This window comes from Lepidochelys kempii, chromosome 16 (assembly GCF_965140285.1).
Source record: "Lepidochelys kempii isolate rLepKem1 chromosome 16, rLepKem1.hap1, whole genome shotgun sequence".
Classification (NCBI taxonomy): domain Eukaryota; kingdom Metazoa; phylum Chordata; order Testudines; family Cheloniidae; genus Lepidochelys; species Lepidochelys kempii.
In genome coordinates this window covers 9,060,310-9,085,165 of record NC_136395.1, presented here as the reverse complement: position 1 = coordinate 9,085,165, position 24,856 = coordinate 9,060,310, and the positions used below count along the sequence as shown (strand labels likewise).

Below are 24,856 nucleotides of genomic sequence, written 5' to 3'. Positions count from 1 at the left end.
TTTGGAGCAGAATCATTTTGCCATCATGGTACACTGGTTTATTTTTGTAGAGTTGCTCAGTAGGGCTAGGCAATGCACTCTGACTTGTTTGTGTCAGCAGCCCTTCAGGGATACTTGTTTATTAAAAAATAATGCTCCCAAAAAACACAGGATTTCCATGGACTGTGCAAGCAGCTGTGAGGCCCAAACTGCTGGATCAAACTTTGGAGAGCTCAATCCAAAATTAAATCCCTTTACTATAAATGGATTTAAAAATCTAAAAACAAGAAGCCACCACGCTCAGGCCGAGGTTCCTTTATATTTATATCTTAGCCTGGAGTGACTCTTTAGTGCTGAATTCTAGACCCAGGAAAACAGAGTTTAGGATAAGAATGATGGTAGATCCTTGAGCTATCAAGTGCAACTCCCTTTTCCCCCAGATTAATGCTACACTAAGACTGATCTTGTACATGCATTAAAAGTCAGGGCACATTTATTGTTCCACCAGCAATTGTAACTTGGCCATTCAATCCTTAAATAATGTGGGTTACGGCTGTATATGGTGCTAATTGAACACCTGGGCTTAATATGTATGTAAAATCTAACGGAATCACAGTTGCCATAGGGAGCGCAATTCTGGATGGCCTGACTTCTGTGGGCTTACAACCTTAGGGTTGAGAATTTAGCAAATGTAGGCTTTGCGTGGAATTTCCTTGTTTCACGTATAAGACAAAGGCCCACGCCACCAGATAACAACCAGTGGAGCTTGCAGTCATTCATTTGCAGACCTTCAAAGCAAGGTTCACAGGTGCTGGGGCTATGCGCTCCAGACCACAGCGCACCCAACAGGGCATGTGAAAAATGAAGCTGGTCACGTGCCTGGGGCCATCACAGTATCACGGGACCCCAGGGGAGGCAGCAGTCTTTTCGCCAGCCTCCCCAATGTCAATTTCAAAGTCCATGCTACCCGTAAGGCGTGCTGCAAAGAGAATACTGAGAAGGAAAAGATTGACGTCTGCCACTAACTTAGAGAACTGGAACACATCAAACACAAACTTCTCCAGCTTTATCCCGTTTGGCTTTAACGGCTTTACCAGATTTCCCTCCTCGTCGACGTAGGGCACCTTCTTTATGGCTACATGCTGCTTCAGCTGAGGCTCAAATTTCCTGCCAGGGTGAAAAAGGAGGAAAACCAGGTTCATTTACTTCATATCCAAAGCACAGGCAGGGGAAATCTCAGGTCTCAGAAGCAGACAGCTTATTACTACTATTAGCCGTATCTCGGGATTACTGAGTGCCATTCATTCCAAAGCTCTTTACCAACGGATCAATAAATTATGCCTAAGGATCACTTCGCTGACCACAGAAATGCAGCCACCTCTATGGGGAAACGTGGCAGTCATTCTGTGCCACCAACACCACGCAACTGCACAGGGCAGGAAATGAAGAAGAATCCTGTGCCCAGTTGAAACGGCAGGAAGAGTTTTAAAAAAAAGTAACCACCAGAGCTGGAATTTGACCAGGACCCTTAATTCCACTGGCTCTTTTGGGATCCCAGGCCAAAGCCAAAGATCCTTACTCAGACAAACCTACCGCTGAGCTCCATTAAAGGTCTGCCCGACTCCAGACTGAACCGAAACTAAATAAAGCTCCATCTACTAAACAACCTGAGTGTTGCATCTCACCCAAGGAGAGGGGCCCTCTGGCAGCGTAGTGTCCCCAGCACTGTGCTAGGCCATTGGTTCAGCTCTGACTTCAAGGGAGGAGTGCACCTTAGTGACTCTCCAACATCACTCTTTGGGGCACCCAGGTGTTCCTTGGACACCTCGCTCCCCAACTCTAGGGGCAACACTCACTCTTGCCAGAGCCCAGTAATTTTGCCCAGTCCCTTAACTCTATGACGCAACCATTGGAATCTGTGGGTGCAACTCCTTAATCTGCCAGAGGTCACTGCTGGCCTGTGCAGATCTCTCTCTCCCTGTCTAGCCCCAAACATGCCTAATCCCTGTCGACCCAGGTGGGTTCACTTTCTTAAGAAGATGAAGTAACCACAGTGATTCCATCATCAAGTGAAGGCTGCTTTCTGCTCAGGGTCTGGTATGAAACTAATCAGGCAGTTATTCTGCTTAGGTTCAGGAACTCCAGGCAACAGGAATGCCCAGATCTGACATGGAATCAGAGAGCACAAATTCACAACAATAACCAGGAGAGAGAGAGAGAGAGAGAGAGGGGACAAAAAGGGGAGCGGGAAATAAAACCAACCAACCACCAAGTTTAAATAAGAGCTGGACTGAACTGTACATGGTGTGAAGAACTTGTCCTGCTGGAGAGTTGTGAGGTGGAGTTCTCTGGAAGCAGGGTGAATACACTCAGCCAATGAAACACAAGATCATTAGGATTAACTCCCATTGCTGGATCGTACTCAGTGGGTAGGAAATGGTTCAAAGCCGACTCACAGCTGCTTTCTCTGAATTACCTCTCTCCTGGGCATCACAAAGCACAACTCCAACCCCCTATAGCAATGCCTCTGGAAGCCAAGTTTCCCATGCTCTAATGATGAAGCTTTGCTCCCCCCACCCATCTTACTAAGAGAGCCTCTTCATCCATGTATGAGCCCCACAGACCTCACCCGTTTCCCCCAGCACTTGCTCTTGAAATCCCACACCAGGATTAAAACCCTTCCCGTCGAAGATGACTGACATGACCGGACTCCTTCGGAGCTGCTCTTTAATCAGCCTGCACTGCTGCTGAGCACAGCAGAGCTCTGGCTTCCCTCCCTGGGGACTGTATGAGCTGACTCTGCAGCGCATCCCTGCCAGAGCTGCGATGGCAAATGAGATCGCAAATCAAGCTGAAGAGCAGTAGGGTAGAGCAGCCCCACAGCCTAACAATGGGCGGAAACCTCAAAGAGAATAGAGTCAGAGACAGACTCAGGGCTTGTCTATATTAGAAAACCTGCACCGGTGTAACTGACTTGATCTTGATTCAGTCACGCCTGAGCAAATCCCTAAGGTAAGTGCACTTGAACAGGTTTAAGGTGCAATTACCCCCGTTTAGCATAATTCGGTAATTACCAGATTGAGCTAAACACATCGATATTAGGGGTTTGCACGGTTGTAACTAAGGTGATCTGTGAGCAACCTGTGAGTAGACCAGCCCGCATAAAGAAGGTGCTGGGGACTTCAGAGGATGCACCTGGTTTTCACAGAAGGGGGCGGGGGGAAGCCTCGAAACCACAGCAGGCAGGATAGTTTCTGCCATGTATATTTTCAGTCCGAAAAGCCACCTGCCAGGTGCAGTGGAACTTACTGTGCCACTGTCTCGAGGAAGCCAAGCGTGAAGAAGTGATTGCAGATATTGCCGGCACTGTACACCAGCTGCCCATCAGGCCTCCGCATCTGTGCTGTCTCTAGGCTGATCTCGCTGTATTCCACCACCTGATAGACCCCGTCCACACGGCACACTACCCCGACAGGCTCTGTGGGATAGGCCTTCTCCACCACCTGCAGCCACAAGACAGTGGATATGGGGAGCAGCCAGGAGGCAGGGATTCTGTTGTGGGGGGGGGGGGGTTTAAAGCCTTTGGTGTTGCTGGTCTGGCGCAAACCCCGTGGGAAAACTTGCACGCAGTGAGGTTCTGCTAAGCGCTGGTCTTCAAATGCCACAGCAGCACAACCAAGGGAATAGGGCCATGTGCACCAGGCAGCATTGATGGTGCATTTTGCCCCCATGGATCTGGCTTATTAGACAGAATTCAACCAGTTTACAGGCCAAACCATTTGGAAGAAAATGCAATGCTCAGCGAGAACAAAGTATTCTGAAACACATTTTTCCTACCAAGGGCCTTTCATTTGACCCAACATGAAATGCAAAATGTTTCTAGTCACTTCCTTTAAGACCCTTATCTATGTTAACACCTTTAATTGATGCTACACAAATCTCTTTCAATAAGCGTCAAGGGCCTGCTGCTGTATTGTCACAAAAACATGCTAGTTTTGCTCCATAACTTCCCACTAAGGGAGCAGTTAGTCTGATGTATTTGTAAAAGACACCCCAGTGTAGACAAGCCCCCGGTCTCTAGGTCTCTGAAGAAAGAGCATGGAGTTAGAAAAAAAACAATTTCAGTTTGTAATTTCCTGTGCAATTTGATGAAGCCCATAAAATAATCTGAACCTGATTGCCATGGTACCATGTGGAAAGATTTATATTTGCTTTATATTTGCACCTACAATGGTACAAACAGGATGCAAGATTTACCCCTGGTGCAGCTCTCCCGGCAGGATCAAGATGAAAGCTGCATGGACCGGCTCACTGTGTCACCTGAGCCGTGGTACACGCACCAGAGCCTCGGTACGCATGAACAGGCTGGGCGAGCGGTCCAACGTCAGCATCAGCTCACCTTAGCACCGCAGTCTGCCCCTTTAGACACACAGAAGCCGATGAAGACGGGATCGGCCATTTTGACGAGGATATTGTCCACACAGTACACATGGATATATTGGATATCACGCCGCTTCATGTCATCCAAGATCTTGTTGTCCACTAGAGCACGATATAAGCCTCCGTTGCCATCTGGAATGCAAAAGAAAGAGGGGGCCCCATTTCCTTAATGTCCAGCCACTCAAACCATGCGTTGACTGAATGCAGACTCCACATGCCCTGAACAATCTATAACAAGGAGGGTTTTTCTAGTGGTTAAAGCACAGAACTGGGAGTCAGCTCAGATGCATTTTACTTCTGGCTTTGCCACAGACAAACTGCATGACCTTGGGCAAGTCAGTTCACCACAGTGCCTCAGTTTCCCCATCTGTAAAATGGGGATAGTGACGTGGACCTATGCTACAAGAGGGGTTTTGGAGCTTTGTTCATTGTCATTTGTAAAGTGCTTTGAGATTTTTGGAGGGCAAGTGCCACAGAAGAATTAAACAGAGGCGGGAAATGACAGACACACTCCTTGTCTTCCAAAGCTTCAGACTCAGCTTTAAAATACAGCTTTAAAAAAATTCTGTGTGGTTTCGGCCTGCTGTCTTTTTACCATAATGTTAAAGAACAGTCGGATTTTCCCTTTAGCTGTGTTGTTTTTTGTACGAGGCACCTTGAACACTTATTCAACACGCACATAGAGTGGATCATCCTCACGTGGCTACAGCCTTTACAACACCCCAACAACCTCCCAGGGAAGCCAGCGCGACAGTCGGCACTGGAGGAGATACCCCTGCAGCAATACAGGCTTAGTGCATCACTTCCCCTTCTTTTCATCACACCCAAGCTGGGTGCAGGAGACCAATGATTTTTAAGGTGATAGTTAGACTTTGCCGGAATTTTCCTTTGCTAGAAAACACACATGTTTCTATACTTCCTCTGCAGGCAATCCCAGCCATGTGATCACACCCCAGCCTGAAAGCATTTTTCTCTGGGGTTTGCAGCGGCATCGACAGCACTGACTGGAGCCCGGCACAGCATAGACGGGGGTGGCCCAGCAGCCCATACGTAGCTCTGCTCATGGACTTCAGGCCTGACATGCAGCATTTCTGTTACTATAATCCTGCCCCCACTTCCATTCTCATCCTGCACACACACAGCTCTGCCTCATCCCTGACTTGCAGAAGCCCCTGCTCTTCCAGTCTGGTCAATATTCCCAGTCTGTGCTAAAGGTTCTGCGAGGTGAGATCATCACGCTCTTTGCCATTCCAGGAACGTTTGCCACATGCATTTATCTGAACCCCCAGGGCCAAGCTAATCAGGAGCTTTCACCAGGAGCATTAATATATGTGGCAGCAGGGAGTCCCCTGTGTGCCTAAGAGAGGGGCTGAATTTCAACACACACTCCCCTCCTGTGACTCTCACAGGCAAACTGCAGGGTACCTGGTGCCATGGCAACTTTCCCCTTCTGTTCCAAGATGGCTTTCCCATCAAACGTTACAGCTGGCAGCATCCTCTGTTCAAACATGATCACATTGGTCTTATCCAGGTTAAAGTAATCGTGTTCTGTGAAGAACTTCTCTGTTGGCCCCAGCGTGAACTCGCTTGTCATGATGTACCTACAGGAGAACAGAAGCTGAACAGTCAGGATGAAATGTAGTTAATACACACACACAGAGAGCAAAATATACCCTTACAGAAAAACCCTATAGACCAAACTTAATAAAGATGTAATCTAGAGAGACTTTAAATAACCTACAGCATTTCATAAAGAATCATCTCTCTGCTACTGATCTTCAAATTCTACAGAGAGGTTCCATTTCTGGTCAATCCTAGAGGATATCTACAAGGAATAGTATAGGCCTGAATTTATACTTTGACTACAGTTAAACATGCCCCTGTCCAAAAACGAGCTGGACACCCGTGCGTTAGAGGTCAGTTAGCAACCAAGGTAAGGGACCAAAAAAATCTCTTTGCCTTATCAAACAGATATCATGAAAGAGAGGAAGAAGGGTTCAAAGTGAGTTTTGATCTGTGCCAGGTCTTATGGTCCTGTATGAATTTTCAGTAGCTTGAATCAAAGTTTTCCAGTGCCTCTTCTCTGCCAGAGAAATACAGCAATATTTTCCAACCTCACAGCTGTGTGTGGGTTTCCCCCGCAGTTTCTTTATTCCTCTCTCGCCTTCTTTCTCCTCCCGCTCCATTATCTCTCCCTCCCTTTAATTTTCTTTTCTTCCTTAATACAAGGATGCTGAGTGCTCATTTTCATGAGTTCCCCCCTAAGCAGCTCTGCAACTCCCATTACTATAGGCCTACAGGGGGTCTCTTTCCTGCATAGCAGATGAGCCATCCCAGCACTGGTCAGCCCAATGTCCATATGTACATGGGGCTTACTTCTCCCTGACCGCAGCATAAACTGGCTTCCGGGTTTGGTCTGCTGCATTTTCCAACGATCTCCTTCGTAATGACAGAGCACCAGGCAAACGCCAAATGCGATCAACTTAGATTTTACAGTCTAAAAATAATGGGCCTGATTTCCAGAGGTGCTGGAGCCGCAAGCGCTCACAAATCCGGTCACACACACGCCGTGTAAGAGATACTTCCACTAACAGGGCATTAGCTCTACACCAGAGCAACTGACCACAACACTGTGTTTAGGCAACTACTTACAAGCAGCACCTGGATTGCAGCTCAAGGATGTTTTTGTGCCTCTGCTTTGCCTGTGACCAGGCAGAGAGGTGACATTTACAAGAACCCTGCTTTTATTTTAAGGACAAATTGCTAGCAACAACTTGTTCCAAGAATTGCACAGTCCATGCTCTCTCTCTTTCTCTCCCACACGCTCCCACCAACACAATTATCTTTTTGAGAGTTGCACATTTAGACTGTTTTGAAACCTCGAGGTTTTGGAAAAGGAAATAAGCCAGTGGCAGCCATGGGATCACAAGTCCAGTTGTAAATAAACCCCCTTTAAAGTAGGTGGCATTTCAGGGCTCCCATCTTTGGCAATGTCCTATTTAGGGCTGCTCTTTTCACGTTTGTGCGACGATTTGCTCGGGTCCCCCCAAACTGGGAGCCGCCGTATTGCCACTCAGCTCCAGCAAGAGTGAGCTTTGCTGCTGCTAAGCTCCATGTCTCCTGTCCAGCACATCCAGTGTGTCTGTCTTGCCAGCAAACCCTTCAGGACTCTGCCAGACCAAACTGGCTTTGCAGTAACAATCAGTGAACCCCAATTCCCGAGCTCCCCCAATATGTCCATCTGCAGCGGTCAATCCCTCTCACCAGACACTCACAGAAGTTTGCTACCTCCGAAAGGAGAGGGCACACATGAGCAGGTTAGCTGAAGACCCGCACTTCACTAAAACAGGACTGAGATGGTTTTGTGATAAAACAAGAATAAAGTTTACTAACAAGGGCCATAGGTGCCAGTGATTTCAAGTACGAGTGAAAGAGATATGAAAGGTGACAAGCCAAACACACTTTCTACAGACTAAAACTTAACTTCAGCAAGTTACAAGCTTTGTTAAGCAGCATTCTCACCTATAGTTAGTTCCCAGAGACCTCAATCTCATTGGCTGAAGGAGCCACCTTTCTCAGATTTCAAGTGCTCTGGCCTCGTGTCTCTCAGGTGATGGAAGCTCAAATGGCTTTCTGTTTCTGCTTATATTTCCCAAAAGCCATTGTCTCTGTTTCAAGAGCCAGGCAGGCTTCGTGGGGGTGCGGCCTCCATCCCACCTCGTGATTGTTAAGTGGTTATCTACCCGCATTTGCGAGTTTGATGGCTTGGTTTACCTTATATGTAAATGTACTTCCATTGTTTCTGTCTTTGCCTTGATCAATTTACATTGAAGAGACAGTCAAGCTGGTGAAACGGCATTCCTTTGTCAAGGACAGGCTGGGTTTATATACTGTTTGCCAAACATATTTTAAGAACATACTTCCAGCACACATCTGTAATAATTCTTTATAGACCACCCGTACATACATCACACAATAATATTAGTGACCAGCGTGTCCCAAATTTGTGTAGGATACCTTACAGGACACCTTTTAGATAATGATTATGACAACAGTGAGTTGGGGCATTAAATGTGTCAGGCCTGAGGTGAATTATGGTACAATGTGCCCTCTGCTCCCAGGGGCACAGCTGGATTCCTCCTGGCACCTGGACAGCCCCAGGAGGAGCTAAAAATGGAAGAGCAATTTTAAGAATTGCTGTTCAGGATTTCCTTGTTGGAGTGACAGCAAGAAGCTAAGTGGAAACGGAGGTCAACGGGCACTTAACCTGGGACAGGCGGAGGTGTCATTTACCAACACAGTAATAGGATGAGTGCTATGTCTCGAAAACTGTGCAATAGGATTTGCCCATCCATAAGCAGGCATCAAAGGAAGGCAAGAGGCATTCATGTCCTACCAGCTCTCAGTATGCCTGGGGTATGGCTATGAAGGGTCTGAGATAGACACTTCGGTACTACAGTGAAGGGGAATATATAAGAAGCTAGACAGTCAGGTTGTGGTTGAAAAGGCAGCATGGTCCAGTGGATACGGCACCAGCCCTGCAGTGACCTGCTAGGTGAGCTTGGGAAAATCACTTCCCTTCTCTGTGTCACCATTCCCCCTCCCATCCTTTGTCTGTCTTGTTTATAGACATTGGAAGCACTGTCCCTAAACTTTTTGGCCCGAGGGCCACATCTGGGTATGGAAATTGTATGGAAGGCCATCAACGCTCACAAAATTGGGGGTTGGGGTGAGGGAGGGGGTGAGGGCTCCAGCTGGGGGTGCGGGCTCTGGGGTGAGGCTGGGGGTGAGGGGTTGGGGGTGCAGGAGGGTTCTCTGGACTGGCACCGAGGGGTTCGAGGGCAGGAGGGGTATCATTGCTGGGGCAGGGGGTTGGGGCATGGGAGGGGGTCAGGGGTGCAGGCTCCTGGCAGCACTTACCTCAAGCAGCTCCCAGAAGCAGTAGCATGTCCCCCCTCCAGCTCCTACGTGGAGGTGCAACCAGGCTGCTCTGCATGCTGGCCCGTCCGCAGGAGCTGCCCCTGCAGCTCCCATTGGCCACGCTTCCTGGCCAATGGGAACTGCAGGGGTGGTGCTTGGGGCAGGAGCAGCATGCGGAGTCCCCTGGCTGCTCCTACATGTAGGAGCCGGAGGAGGAAAAAGCCACTGCTTCCAGGAGCACCGGAGAAGGGCAAGCCCCGGACCCTGCTCCCCAGAGGGAGCTCGAGGACCGGATTAAAATGTCTGGAAGGCAGCATGCGATCTGCAGGCCATAGTTTGCCCACCCCTGCTCTAGGAGTTACTGTATTCTAACAGCACCTGTACCATGTAGACTCAACATCATGTTACCTACCATGGGATGGTACACGTTGTGCTGTATTTCTTGCTGGCAAGCTGCTCCAGTTTGCGGATTCTTTCTGCCTGGATCTGATACAGGGTCTTACCACTGGGCAGCCCCACGCTGTACATCCCCTTGGGATAGGCCACACCCAGGCGGGTTCCTTGCCCTCCAGCCAGGAGCAGCAGTGCTACTTTGTTCTGTGAGATCTGACGGAAACCTGCTTGGGACAGAGGCCCCACGAGAGAAAACAAGGGGAAGGAAACGGACAGATCAGCAAACAAAAAGAACGAGGGCTCTGTGCACCTCTGAAGGGGCACAGGAGCTCAGTGCTGTATAGACAAGAATGAAGCTTCTCCATGTGATAGAGATGGACCATTCTCCCCATTTTTTAGGTCAGGAAATTGAGGCACCGAGAAATTAAGCAAGTTCTCAAAGGTTACGTGTAACACCACACCCCTTGGTGGGTCGCCAACAGCCTGGATTGAACCTTTGACCTCCTGATCCTAAAGCATGAACCTCTAATTAGTGCTGACATTGGTACGTTGATGGTAAAGCGCTTTTCTTCTCTGGGTACGGTTTGCAAGTTACCACAAATGGGCAACACCCACTATGAACCAATTGTGAGGTACCCCCATGTGGCAAACGCTGAAATCTGCAGGAGAAAGGGGTAAAGCCCCGTGTATTGCTGTGGTCTATCAGCTCTGCAAGGTTACAAAGAGTAACATCTTGCTTTTGACTCCAACACACAGCGAACAGACAAACTGAATAAGGAGCCATTTTTTTCCTGACCACTTTAAACCTGAAGAAAAGCAACCAGCTCTCCAAATTCGCGATCAGAAGGAAGAGGCCTGTGGCTGTCGTGACGTGATCTCACCTCGGCCAGCATCACAACACAAAGCAAAGATTCGGCTTCCAACAGTAAAAGCAATGGACCAAACCCCTCACTGGTGTCAGTGGCATTACTGTACATGAAAGATGCACTGGGCCCATTGGCTAAGAGCTTGATGTCAGCATCCGTTCTTTGTTTGCTGCCAGCTCTGTGTTTGTCCATGTTAGAAGGCTCAGATCCACCCTGGTGATATATTCAGGCAGAGGGGGGATATTATCACTTCCAAAATAGCTACTAATGGCAAAACAATAGCACTTAAGAAAGCTAATTACACAACACTGTAATTGCATACCATGGTGTCACTGCTCAGCACACTGCAGTTAAAGGAAGAGAGAAAACATCTCGGCACACAGATCACTTTTCCATCCCGCAATTAGGCAAAAACTTTACAACAACCCATAATAAGGTCCAATCACTTTGAGCATTTACGAGAAGTTAAACTCCAAATGGGATAGTACTGAAGTTAAGAAAACCCATATCTCTACTGGAGCGGAAAATGGGAATGATGGGGCCTTTTTACAATGCTCAGCAGGCCTCCAAATGCATTTGCTCCCCCTCTTATGGATCCCTCCTTGCTGCTACCCACTTTCATCTTCTCGCAGCTTCTTCCTTCAAGGCCACTCTCTGAGCAGTTCTCTCCCCCACTTCCACTCTGAGCCACAGGTTTCAGAGTGGTAACCGTGTTAGTCTGTATCAGCAAACACAACGAGGAGTCCTTGTGGCACCTAAGGGTACATCTACAGTACAAAATTATTTCAAAATTATTCTATTCCAATTTTCGGAAGCTATTTTATACATTCGATCCTCTGTGTCTCCACTAAAGCGCGTGAATTCGGCAGATTGCGTCCACAGTACCAAGGCTAGCATCGATTGTCGGAGTGGTGCACTGTGGGTAGCTATCCCACAGTTCTCGCAGTTCCCGCCACCCACTGGAATTCTGGGTTAAGCTCCCAGTGCATGATGGAGCAAAAACATTCTCGTGGGTGTTTCTGGGTGTGTGTTGTCAGAAAGCTACGGCAGACAATCGTTTTGCGCCTTTTTGGCATGCAGACGCCATACTGCTTTCAGCAGATGGTGCACCGCTGCTCTCCTGCTACTATGAATCCACCTCTCCAACTCAGCTCTGCCCGGCCATCGTGAACTGAGCAGCCCATCTTCCACCGCCAACTCTGCTCTCCCGCTATTGCCATGCTTCCAAGCTTCTCCATGTTGTCTGTGCTGGGCTCCCACCTCCGTGAAAGCCACAGAAGACAACCATTTTCAGCCGTTGTTCGGCTACCGCGAACCGAACAGCACAGCTTCCGCCGCCAACTCTGCTCTCCTACATTTCGTGCCCTTTTTCCAGGATTACCCATGCAGGCGCCATAGCCATGGAGCCTGATCAGATCTCCGCTGCAGTTTTGACCATTGTAAATACCTCGCGCATTATCCAGCAGTATGTGCAGTATCTGCAAAACTGGGCGAGGAAGCGACGACCGCGCGATTACTATACTGATGAGGACATGGACACAGACATTCCTAGAAGCATGGCATGTGGCGATTGGGAGATCTTGGTGGTGTTGGGTCAGGTTCATGCTGTGGAACGCCAATTCTGGGCCCGGGAAACAAGCACAGACTGGTGGTACCACATAGTGTTGCAGGTATGGGATGATTCCCAGCGGCTGAGAAACTTTCGTATGAATAGGGCCACTTTCATGGAACTTTGTGACTTGCTGTCCCCTGCCCTGAAGCACAAAGACACCAAAATGAGAGCAGCCCTCACAGTTGAGAAGCGAGTGGCAATAGCCCTGTGGAAGCTTGCAATGCCTGACAGCTACCGGTCAGTCGGGAATCAGTTTGGAGTGGGGAAATCTACTGTGGGGGCTACTGTGCTGCAAGTAGCCAATGCAATCATTGACCAGCTGCTATCAAGGGTAGTGACTTTGGGAAATGTGCAGACCATTGTGGATGGCTTTAATGTGCTGGGGTTCCCTAATTGCGGCGGGGCAATAGTCGGAACGCATATCCCTATCTTGGCCCTGGAAAACCGGGGCAGCCAGTACATAAACCACAAGGGGTACTTTTCCATGGTGCTGCAAGCACTGGTGGATCACAAAGGACGTTTCACAGACATCAGTGTGGGATGGCTGGGAAAGGTGCATGACGCTCGCATCTTCAGGAACTCTGGTCTGTTTGAACAGTTGCAGGAAGGGACTTACTTCCCAGACCAGAAAATTACTGTTGGGGATGTTGAAATGCCTATAGTTATCCTCGGGGACCCAGCCTACCCCTTAATGCCATGGCTCATGAAGCCAGGCACAGGCACCCTGGACAGTAGTAAGGAGCAAGCAGTTCAACTATAGACTGAGCAAGTGCAGAATGGTGGTAACATGTGCGTTTGGACGTTTGAAAGTGCGCTGGCGCAGTTTACTGACTCGGTTAGATCTCAGCACAACCAATATTCCCATTGTTATTGCTGCTTGTTGTGTGCTCCACAATATCTGTGAGAGTAAGGGGGAGACGTTTATGGCGGGGTGGGAGGTTGAGGAAACTTGCCTGGCAGCCAGTTTCGCACAGCCAGACAACAGGGCGATTGAAGAGTGAAGCAGGGTGCGCTGTACATCAGAGAAGCTTTGAAAGCCAATTTCATGACTGGCCAGGGTACGGTGTGAGAGTTGTGTTTGTTTCTCTTAAAGTTACCCACCCCCTATATATATATTAAAGAGAGAACAAAGGGGACACTATTTCTCAGTGAAACAGGCAATTCATAGTACACAGCACATATTCTTTCTGTACAAGGTCACATTTTGCCTCCTATACTGAAGTGCCTGCCACTTTTGGTGTGAGTAAGCCATCACACGCAGCCGGGCAACAGAATTCAGCTTGCAGGCAGCCTGCGGGCTCTCTGGGATGATCGCTTCACACAACACCCTCCCTGCCCCCCCCCCACACACACACTGTGGGGCTCCGATGAGGCTCTGAGCCAGGATGAGCCCTTTAAACTAAACGCGAACAGCCCAGCGTGGCTCCGATGAGGCTCTAAGAAGGGATGAGCCTTTTAAACTAAACGCGAACAGCCCAGCGCGGCTGGGTTTCCCCCTACCCCCCACCGTGTGGCTCCGATCAAGCTCTCACTCACCAGAAGTGCCTTCTCCAGGGTCATGGTCCGGGAGCATGCTTTGGGAGTAGGGGGAGGCTATTGGCTCCAGCGTTAAGAATAGTTCCTGGCTAGGGGGGAAAACAGATTCCCCACTTGCCGCCTGTGCACTGTCCTCCTTCTCCTCCTCGTCCTCCAAAAACTCATCCTCCTTGCTCCGTGCTACTCCCCCCTTGCAGGTGTCCATGGACAGTGGTGGGGTAGTGGTGTCGTCACCCCCCATAATTGCATGCAGCTCACGGTAGAAGTGGCATGTATGGGGCTGTGATCCAGAGAGCCCGTTCGCCTCCCTGGCTTTTTCGTATGCTTGCCTGAGCTCCTTGATTTTTGTACGACACTGTTCTGTGTCCCTGGAGTGGCCTCTTTCCGTCATGGCCCTGGAGACTTTAGCATACTTATTTGCGTTCCTTTTTTGGAATGTAGTTCTGCCATAATAGATTTGTCTCCTCAACATGCAGTGAGATCCAGTACCTCCTGTTTGGACCATGCTGGAGCTCCTCTGCGAATCCGGGACTGCATGGTCTCTTGAGATGGTGGACTCGCATGGTCGCCTGTGATGGTGGACTGTGCTGATGGTGAGCAAACAGGAAATTCAAAAGTTCCCAGGGCTTTTACTGTCTACCTGGCTAGTGCATCAGAGTTCAGAGTGTTGTCCAGAGCGGTCACAAGGGAGCATTCTGGGATAGCTCCGGGAGGCCAATATCTTCGAATTGAGTCCACAGTACCTGAAACCCTGAACTGCGATCTCAATTTTAGTGTTACTCCACTTGCCGAGGTGGAGTACAGAAATTGGAGTAAAGAGCCCTTCAAATAAAAAAAAATGGTTTGGTCGTGTGGACGGAACCGGTTTTATTTCAAGGTAACTCAGCTAATTCTGAAATAACCACGTACTGTAGACCAGGCCTTAGGGACTAACAAATTTATTTGGGCATAAGCTTTCATGGGCTAGAACCTGATGATGCATCTGATGAAGTGGGTTCTAGCCCGCAAAAGTTTATGCCCAAATAAATTTGTTAGTCTCTAAGGTGCTACAAGGACTCCTCTGAGCCACAGTGAACCACTTTCCCAGATTTCAAAGCTGGAAGGGACATTGTGCTCATACAGTCTGTGAAACACAGGCCACAGGATTTTGCTGAATTAACTCCTATTTGAACTACAGCTTATCTTTTAGGAAAAGAGCCCATCCAGTGACGGAGAATCCACCACAACCCTTGGTAAGTTATTCCAATGGTTATTTATCCTCACTTGACTTTCACTAGGCAAGTGCCTCAGTTTGCCCATGTGTAAAAAGGAGTTTCCAACCTGAGTGGAGGTGGGTGTATAAGAATTCATTGATGCTGTTAGAGCCCGACATAAATGCAAAGAAACACTCAGGTCTTAAAATTAAAAGTCCTTATTCTGCTCTCAGCGGGCCTGCCCTCTCTCTTTCACATGCACGCCTCCCATCCGCCCCTTGCATGCTGAGGTGTTACTAGCTATGCTCTTTCGGACTGCGTGCTCGGTGCGACAGCACGCGAGGCTAAGCTCAGCAAAACGAAGGCTGGAACCAGGTGAAAGAACAGATGAGCTACGCCAACAAGGTTCCCGCTTTGGGGATTTTTAGCTCTGAGTGCAGGAGTAGCGTGCATGTGTTCATTCTCCACTAATCGCCTCTAGAACTGGAGGCTTTTTTACTTAAACTTATGTTCCTCTCAGAAAGGAAGGGATGTGATACTGACTAGTGCAAAACTCTAGACACAAGCTGATCAGCTTTAATTGCGGGCAAAACTCATGAAATACTGTGCAGCCACTGTGATGCTGGCAGACCAGGTGCCAGCTCATGCCAAAGCCCAAAGCCAATTCACTTGTGTATTAGTATCGATTAAAGTGGTTATTAATTGCATAAGAATGTATTTGGTGTTTAAACTTCATGAAAACTAATGGGCTGTTACATGAATTGATCTCACTTATCTGTATCCTGTTATAATGTAATGGCAAACATTTACATTTTATATACCTCTGTAACTAAATAACCCATGAAATGAGAAAGAAGACTTGTGTAATGCAGATGAAGAACTTTAGCAGAGAAGTGCTAATTCGTGCACATTTGAGGGCAAATGATCATTGTGTGATGACCGGAAATCTTCTCTCTCCACCAATCAAAGAAAGAGCCCATCTGGCTGGTGACCCTGCCAGCTTGTTTTCTGTGAGAAGGAGCTATAAGCATGGATTCAGGGAAAGATCCTGTATCTCTGGACTGTTTGGACTCTTAGAGGTGGGTACCAGATGCAAAGCAGAGACAATCTGGGTACCCTGAAAAGACCTTTGGGGAACCGGAATTATAGACTGTGACTCACCCGTACATATATTTTACCTGCTTTAGCCTCTCAATAACTCTCATTTCTTTTTCTTAGCTAATAAACCTATAGTTAGTTTACTATAAAATTGGCTGCCAGCATCATCTTTGGTGGGAGATCTAGAATACGGCTCTACCTGGATGAGTGATTGGTCTCTTGGGACTGGGAGTAACCTGGAATATTTGTGATTTTTGGTATAAGTGACCATGTATCACTGAGTCCAACTTGTCACGGTGGCAAGACAGACTGGAGAGTCTACGGAGACTGCCTGGGACTGCATGGTAACACTGGTTTAGTGATCCAGGAGTTCACATTTGGTATTGGCGTGGTGAAATCTAATTATAAAACACACCACTAGTGTGGGGTGTCCGCCCTGCTTTTGATAGTCTGTCCTGAGGCAGGCACTCATGGTCATGAGCCACTTCAGACAGCATGACAATCAACGCTGGACTCTGCTAAGCACAGTTCTAGAAGCAAGCGGATCAGGTTCAGTTGCAGGCAAAAATCATGAAATACTGTGTGGCCACGTGGGGTGTTGTGATGGCTTAAAAATGGACAAAGAGGTCAGCATCAAAAACAGAGTCTGTGGGGGAAGGGAGATCATTCCCAGAAATTGGAGGTAGACTCTTAGGCCTGGTCTACACTCAGATTTTATACCAATTTAACTATTTTGGTAGTTAGCCAAAATAATTAATTGCTACAAGCCCTTGTGTGGATGCAGTTATACCCATGGAAAGATGCCTTACAACAGTATAATTTTTCTTCCTTCCTTTACAGGAATAAACTATACTGGTATAAGTATCTTTATACCAGAATAGCTGTATCCACACTGGGGGATGGGTATGTATGTACCACTTAACTGTACCAGTATAGTTAAAGCACCACAATTTGTGTGTGCATGGACAAGGCCTTGCAAAGCTGGTGCAGTGATGATCAGAAAGGCAAAGGCCCTAGAATGGCCAGTTCATTGACTTTTGCCTATCACTCTTCCAGAGGGAACAAGATAAAGCATAAGGCTTGATTACAGCAGACAAATAAATGGTGCATGGTAACGTCCCCAAGCAGGGAGCACCCTTAGCGATTAACATTTGTCACACCGTCTGTTAGCACTCTTGTGTTTAAGAAGTTGGCTGGATTTGTCAGCTTAATTATCTGCAGACAACTTAAAAAACAATAGCAGATGGACTCAGGCTTGGAGCCTCAGCGCAAGGCGAAGGTGGGCTGCAAATGTCAGTGCCAAGACGCTAAAGGGATGTCCGTGCAATGACTGAACAAATGCCATAAAACAAGAGTGTAAGAAACTCTCTCAGGTATAGCCTAACAGGGATGTTAAATAAAATGGACGTATATTTATCAAATATAGGTAGAAAACTCCCTGTGCACATCTAATTGGCTCTCGACACGCGATTACTCTCTTTTTGATGCGAGCGAGCGTCTGGCACATATGCTGGCACAGCTTGCTGCATGGGTCTATCTTAACGACCCCAGAGGGAGAAGAGGAACTAAGGGAACAGCAGTGCATAAAGAAGCATATCTCCTTTCACTCGGGAGCTGGCATCAAACTAGGCCAGTTCAATGAGCATTGGAGGTAGCAAAGGGCTGTATCTGGAGTGTTCCGCTCCCGCTCCCATAGTGCCTTGGACTGAACATTGGCTAATCTAAACCTTTAGCAAAACTGATCTGTACATTCGCACACCTAGGCGGGATTATTCTATGCAAGAAGGTTCCTAAGATAGCACCTCCAAGTTTCAGAGTAGCAGCTGTGTTAGTCTGTATTCGCAAAAAGAAAAGGAGGACTTGTGGCACCTTAGAGACTAACCAATTTATTTGAGCATGAGCTTTCGTGAGCTACAGCTGACTTCATCAGAGAAGCAGCACATTTAGCTCCAGCGGCAGGTTCAATTCCAGCTCAGGTATTTACATTTTGCCTTCACAAATTCCTTCCATCATCGATCAATATTGTCTCTTTGTTTCCTTGTGCGCCCCCATCTTATCCATCTCTTGTCTTATACTCAGACTGTCAGCTCACTGGGGCAGGGACCATCTTGTTCTGGGTCTGTACAGCACCTAGCACAGTGGGGTCCTGCTCCATGACCAGGGCTTCCAGGCACTACAGTAATACCCAAAAATAACAACCAAGGTATTCTTCGCTTCTCTCCTAGAAACGCTGCAAAATGGTGTTGCTGACACATAATGGACAGTGGATGAGAAGCTGGATATGAGTCAACAGTGTGCCCTTGTTGCCAAGAAGGCTCATGGCATATTGGGCTGCATTAGTAGGAGCATTGCCAGCAGATGGAGGGAAGTGATTATTCGGCACTGGTAAGGCCACATCTGGAGTACTGCGTCCAGTTTTGGGGCCCCCACTACAGAAAGGATGTGGACAAATTGGAGAGAGTCCAGCGAAGGGCAATGAAAATTATTAGGTTTGAGACACATAACTTATGAGGAGAGGCTGAGGGAACTGGGCTTATTTAGTCTGCAGAAGAGAAGAGTGACGGGGGATTTGATAGCAGCCTTCAACTACCTGAAAGGGGGTTCCAAAGAGGATGGATCTAGGCTGTTCTCAGTGGTAGCAGATGACAGAACAAGGAGCAATGGTCTCAAGTTGCAGTGGGGGAGGTTTATGTTGGATATTAGGAAACACTATTTCACTAGGAGGGTGGTGAAGCACTGGAATGGGTTACCTAGGGAGGTGATGGAATCTCCTTCCTTAGAGGCAGTGGGGAGCTGGAGCCGGTTCGCAGGAACCAGTTGTTAAATTTTGAACCAGTTTTAGAACCGGTTGTTAAAAATTGTTAGGGCTCCCTGAGCTCCGGGCCAGGGAGGCTCCCCCGGCCCCTCCCCAGTCTTCCCCACTCTCGCAGAGCCTCGGCGTGCCGGGCTGCCGGCGCTCTAGACCGCTCCTGGGCAGCTTGGCAGCTCCTGGATAAGGGGCAGGGAGCGGTTTTTTTAAACAGTGGAACACAAGGCTGCCACTGCTCCCGGCCTCCTGGCTCCAGAGCGGCCGGCTGCGGCGCGGCCAGTCCCTCCCCCGGCGAGAAGCCGGCAGCGGAGTGGGGAAGGGGAGGGTCTAGCACGAGTAGCTGCGCCCGAGCCGAGCTCCCCGCCGCCCCGGGGCTCTCAGCGGCAGTTGCCGCTGCCGAGAACCCAAGGACGGCGGGGAGTCCGGCTCGGGCACGGGGGGCCTGGCTGCCTGCACCGCCGCTGAGAGCCCCGGGGGTGGCGGGGAGCCGGCTCGGGCACGGGGGGCCTGGCTGCCTGCACCGCCGCTGAGAGCCCCGGAGGCGGCGGGGAGCCGGCTCGGGCACGGGGGGCCTGGCTGCCTGCACCGCCGCTGAGAGCCCCGGGGGCGGCGGGGAGCCGGCTCGGGCACGGGGGGCCTGGCTGCCTGCACCGCCGCTGAGAGCCCCGGGGGCGGCGGGGAGCCGGCTCGGGCACGGGGGGCCTGGCTGCCTGCACCGCCGCTGAGAGCCCCGGGGGCGGCGGGGGGCCTGGCTTCCTGCACCGCCGCTGAGAGCCCCGGAGGCGGCGGGGAGCCCGGCTCGGGCGCGGGGGGCCTGGCTGCCTGCACCGCCGCTGAGAGCCCCGGGGGCGGCGGGGAGCCCGGCTCGGGCAGGGGGGGCCTGGCTGCCTGCACCGCCGCTGAGAGCCCCGGGGGCGGCGGGGGGCCTGGCTGCCTGCACCGCCGCTGAGAGCCCCGGGGGCGGCGGGGGGCCTGGCTGCCTGCACCGCCGCTGAGAGCCCCGGGGGTGGCGGGGAGCCGGCTCGGGCACGGGGGGCCTGGCTGCCTGCACCGCCGCTGAGAGCCCCGGGGGCGGCGGGGAGCCGGCTCGGGCACGGGGGGCCTGGCTGCCTGCACCGCCGCTGAGAGCCCCGGGGGCGGCGGGGAGCCGGCTCGGGCACGGGGGGCCTGGCTGCCTGCACCGCCGCTGAGAGCCCCGGGGGCGGCGGGGAGCCCAGCTCGGCACGGGGAAGAAGGCGCAGCTGCGCTCTGCTCTTCGGGCGGAGAAGCTGGGGTGTCTACTCTGCCAGCAAGGTACCTAGCCAGGCCGCAGGGAGCCGCACGGGCCTGCGGACTGCCGGTGGGTGGGCAGGTCCAGTCCCTGGCCTGGGGAATGGTGTATGTGGGACAACCCGGGCACCCCTCCCCCAGCCAGTGCCACCTCCTCCAACACCCACCGACCAGCTACCTTCTCCCCTGTACACCCCCCCGCCCCAACAACTCACCCTGTCCTGCCACTTTTGCCTCTAGGCAACCTCCACCCGGCAACCCTCCCCCAGCCAGCCACGGTCACCCCCATCCCCCGCCTGCCATCTCCTCCTCCTGCCCACTCCTCCCTTGTGCAAAGCCCTCCCTGCCACCTTCACCCCCCTGCAACAACCCCGGGCACATACACACCCCTGCCTGCCAGTCCCTTGCAACAACCCCCTCCTGCCCACTTCTCCCTTGTGCCACTCCCTCCCTGCCACCGCACCCCCTGCAATGAGCCCCTTTTGCCTCTTGGCACATCCCTTAAATCAGAACTTTTTATAGGGAACCGGTGGTTAAGATTTTGGCAGCTCATCACTGCTTAGAGGTTTTTAAGGCCCGGCTTGACAAAGCCCTGGCTGGGATGATTTAGTTGGGGATTGGTCCTGCTTTGAGCAGGGGGTCGGACGAGACGACCTCCTGAGGTCTCTTCCAACCCTGATAGTCTATGGTTCTATGAACCAGGTGGCTGCATTCCAAGGTGTATTGAAACAGCACAGGGTGTTTTCCTGCTCCCCTTGAAGTCATTGGAAGTTTTGCCATTGACTTCAATAGGCGCAGGATTGGGCCAACAGTGTGCAAAGCATTCTGGATCCTTCAGCGTAAGAGGTGCTCTACCAACACGTGGCCTTTATTACTGGGGTGTAACAGCAATCTTCTTGGATTGAAAGCTTGTAAAAATAAGGACTATGGTGTCCTCTGTGAGTGGATATACAGTAGCTGGAACTACTGGAATACAAATTAGCAATAATTAAGCTTTGTGCTTTTAGGGTTTTAAGCAAAATGATCAAAATCATGGATCCGGTCCCACTTCTTGATTACAAATACATAGATCAGGGCTGCAGGAAGCGGCATGGGCCGAGGGATGTGCTGGCCGCCCTTCCCACCCCCATTGGCCTGGGACAGCAAACCGCAGCCAGTGGAAGCTGCGATCAGCCGAACCTGCCGATGCAGCAGGTAAAGAAACTGGCCCCAGCAAGCCAGGGGCTTTCCCTGGCAGGCTGCGTGCCAAAGGTTGCAGATCCCCGACGTAGATAATGCTCATGACAAATGATTAATTTGAATGCTGATTCCTGCAGGCAATTGAAAAATGTGCAATGTTCTCCGAAAAACAGTCTGATCTGTTTTCTGTAGCATACAAAAAGCCCAGCAAAGAGGCAGTGTTGGTCCATAATTACCCTCCAAATATTGCTGTGAGCCTCTTTTTGCATATAAAGTGAACACAGAAATAGATCCTGCAGGAAGGATGGACTGATCCTTTCTGCCAAACAATCTGCACCGACACAATTACAACAGTGCTCAGTGCGGGAAGGAGAAAGCAAAACCCCCAGATGCTGCACAACAGAGCTGAGCAGCGGGGCACAACACTCACACGAGCCCTACAGAGCAGCAGATTGGACCCCTTAACAAAAGAGAACCCGTCCATAAATTTAGGCCCAACATTTAGATTTTGTAAAAATAAGACAGAAGAGGAGTTTAAAAAGCCTGAGACAAATAGAAATCTTCCAGAATTTACAAGATGGGGAAGGAGGCGTGTCATTCTTTGAAACACACCACCTTCCCCTGGTCAGATCACTCCTGACTTCAGGTGGAAATCAAGACTATCCCTATCTCTCTAGGCTAAAGGAAACTATCACCATGATCTTCCCCCAAGAATTCATACCCCCTCTCCCCCCAGATTCCCAAGTTAACTTACAAAGGATTCTACCCAATCCAGAAGACAATGACTGGAAGCACTTGCCAACCCCTGCAGTAACTCCCTGACAATATGCTAGGTCCAAAGGATACATCTACACTGCAAAAAAACCAAACCACCACAGCAGCAACTCTCAAAGCCGGAGTCTACAGACCTGGACTCTTGGGTCATGCATTATGGGGGCACAAAAGTAGTCGTGTAGAACTTCCCGCTCAAGCTCTGAGATGCACCCCCTCGCCGGTTCTCAAAGCCCGAGCTCCAGCCCAAGCAGAAACATCTACATGACTATTTTTAGTGTTGTAGTGAGAGCCCCAAGAGCCCAGGTCTCTAGACTGAGGCTCTGAGACTTGACGCCATGTTTTTTGTTTTTTTTTTTGCAGTGTAGATGTACCCAGCATGCCCTCTCCCATCTCACCACCCACAGAGATTGTCACAGTTATCTGGCAAAACAGCTCCCAGATGAAGAGCAGCTGGCCAGGCAAGACTGCTCGGATACTGGCTGGAAGAAGAAAGCCCTCTGAAGAGCTCACCTCCCTCTAGAGAAACATTTCCCAAAGTTTTGAAAGCTGAACCATCCCTCCACCCCGCACTTTCAAGAGAATGAAACCAATCACAATCCCCTCCTCGCCCACCATGGGGGAAATTGCACAGCCGCTGCTCTGTGCTGCCCCCCTGTAGCTAGTCCTTCATCACCACCCCCAGGGTGGCACACCCCACACTTTGGAAAACTGTTCTATAAGATCCTCTGCTACCAAAGCTACCTGACCTCAAATTATTGAGCTACCCTGCAACCTTGAGAGGTGGATTTGGGGATTCCTCAATGCTACTGAGCCCTCGGAGAGTCACAGCAGCAGAAACGGCGCACTCCCACCTCCATATGACCAGAAGACTTCACTCCACCCTCCAAGACACAGGGCTTGCCACAATGCTCCACACACGTGTGACCTCCAAGCTCAGTTTTGTGTCTCATAGCTAGACATGACATTGAATGCCCTGAAAAAGCTCCCACTGGTACAAAATATTGCAGCCCACCTAGGTGGCAACATAAGCCACCCTGAACACATGACATGGTCCTGTTCTTTGCATCGGCTCCTGTCATAACCATACAGCTAAGCGTAGCCTAGAATTCCTCCTTACCTGAAGCTCAAATAACCTGGTTGGCACCTGACCAAAGGGACCAATGGGGAAAGAAGATACTTTCAAATGGGGGTGGGGGGGAAGGCTTTGTTGGTGTGTTCTCTGGGGAAAGCAGAGAAGCATCAGGTCAAAAAAAAAAAAACTCCTTCTCCTATAAACCATCCTGTACAAGTCTCCGATATTACAAAAAGAGTAAGTAAATCAGGCAAGGTGCGTTAGATTACCTTTTGTTTTCATCTTGTGAATTTTCCCTTTGCTAGAGGGAGGTTTATCCTGGTTTTTTGGTAAAAGTTTTGCCTAGAGGGGAATCCTCTGTGTTTTGAATCTGATCACCCTGTAAAGTATTTACCATCCTGATTGTACAGAGGGGATTCTTTTACCTTTTCTTTAAATAAAATCCTTCTTTTAAGAACCTGACTGATTTTTCCATTGTTCCAAGACCCAGGGGTTTGGGTCTTTGATTATTTTGTAACCAATTGGTTAGGATATTATTCTCAAGCCTCCCCAGAAAAGAGGGTGTAAGGGCTTGGGAGGATTGCTGGGGGAAGAGGAACTCCAAGTGGTCCTTTTCCCTGGTTCTTTGTTAAATCACTTGGTGGTGGCAGCATTACTTAAACCCAAGGTACAAGGGAGAATTTGTGCCTGGGGAGTTTTTAACCTAAGCTGGTAGAAATAAGCTTAGGGCGTCTTTCATGCGGGTCTCCACGTCTGTACCCTAGAGTTCAGAGTGGGGAGGGAACCCTGACAGCTCCCCACTGAAAGCAGAGTCCAGAGCTCTATGCCGATCCTCAGAGCTCTCCCTAGCTACATGAGAGAGTCTCTTTCTCCACAAACACAACCTTCCACACCAGCTGCAACCCACAAGAACAACACAACTGTGAACCAAAAGGGCAGGCTCATGAATAGAGGAGACAGACCATCACAGGAGCTAGATCTAGACCAGGGGTGTCAAATACCAGGCTCATGGCCAAAGCCAGTCCATTTCACGTATTTATGCAAGCAGCAGGTCACAGTTAGACTCTAGGCCGTTTTTTTAACTAAGTTTTTAGCCTCTGGTTTCAAAGCAAACCTTCTCATTGTCAGTACCAGGTTTACAATGGTGGACCTGTCTAACCCATCCACACAGCTGGGTCTGGCTCCTTTCCCGGGGCAGTCCAGTGCCCAGGCCTTGCTCTGGCTGGTTTATAAACAATGCCCTCGCACTGGGCTGTGTGGAGCGAGGCTGCCTGCGCCACGTCATGCCCCAACGCCCCCGTGGGGCCCCACAAATAGGTTTGGCGTCAGGCCCACAAAAGGGGAATCCGGCCCTGCTCAGAGTGACCCAAGCGTAACTGGCGTCTGCCCGAGTCTGCACATAGCCTGCACTGCTCTAAATGTTTACGTCCATGTGTGGAATGAATTTCATTACGTGCACCAATATGGAGGTGATGTGTGACACACCATCTTCATATCGGTGCACATAACAGAAGCCATGTGGTGGGGGCGGGGCCGAGGGGCTCGGAGTGTGGGAGCGGGCTCAGGGTTGGGGCAGAGGGCTCTGGCTGGGGGTGTGGGCTCTGGGGTGGAGCTGGGGATGAGGGGTTCAGGGTGCAGGAGGGGGCTCAGGATTGGGCCAGAGGGTTGGGTGCAGGAGGTGAGGGCTCCGGCTACGGGTGAAGGCTCTGGGGTGGA

The 24,856-nt window shown here is 50.1% G+C and overlaps 1 protein-coding gene across 1 annotated transcript in view; it reads right to left on the bottom strand.

Moving 5' to 3' along the window:
• The window catches only part of UAP1L1 (UDP-N-acetylglucosamine pyrophosphorylase 1 like 1), a 34,806-nt gene that overhangs the window by 7,056 nt on the left and 2,894 nt on the right, over positions 1 to 24,856 (bottom strand). The window contains exons 2-6 of the mRNA XM_073314218.1: positions 9,752 to 9,956; positions 5,845 to 6,020; positions 4,379 to 4,551; positions 3,289 to 3,482; positions 1,006 to 1,146 (exon numbers count right to left, since the gene is read on the bottom strand). Of these exons, the coding sequence (XP_073170319.1) occupies positions 1,006 to 1,146; positions 3,289 to 3,482; positions 4,379 to 4,551; positions 5,845 to 6,020; positions 9,752 to 9,956 (889 nt within the window). The remainder of the gene's footprint in view (positions 1 to 1,005; positions 1,147 to 3,288; positions 3,483 to 4,378; positions 4,552 to 5,844; positions 6,021 to 9,751; positions 9,957 to 24,856) is intronic.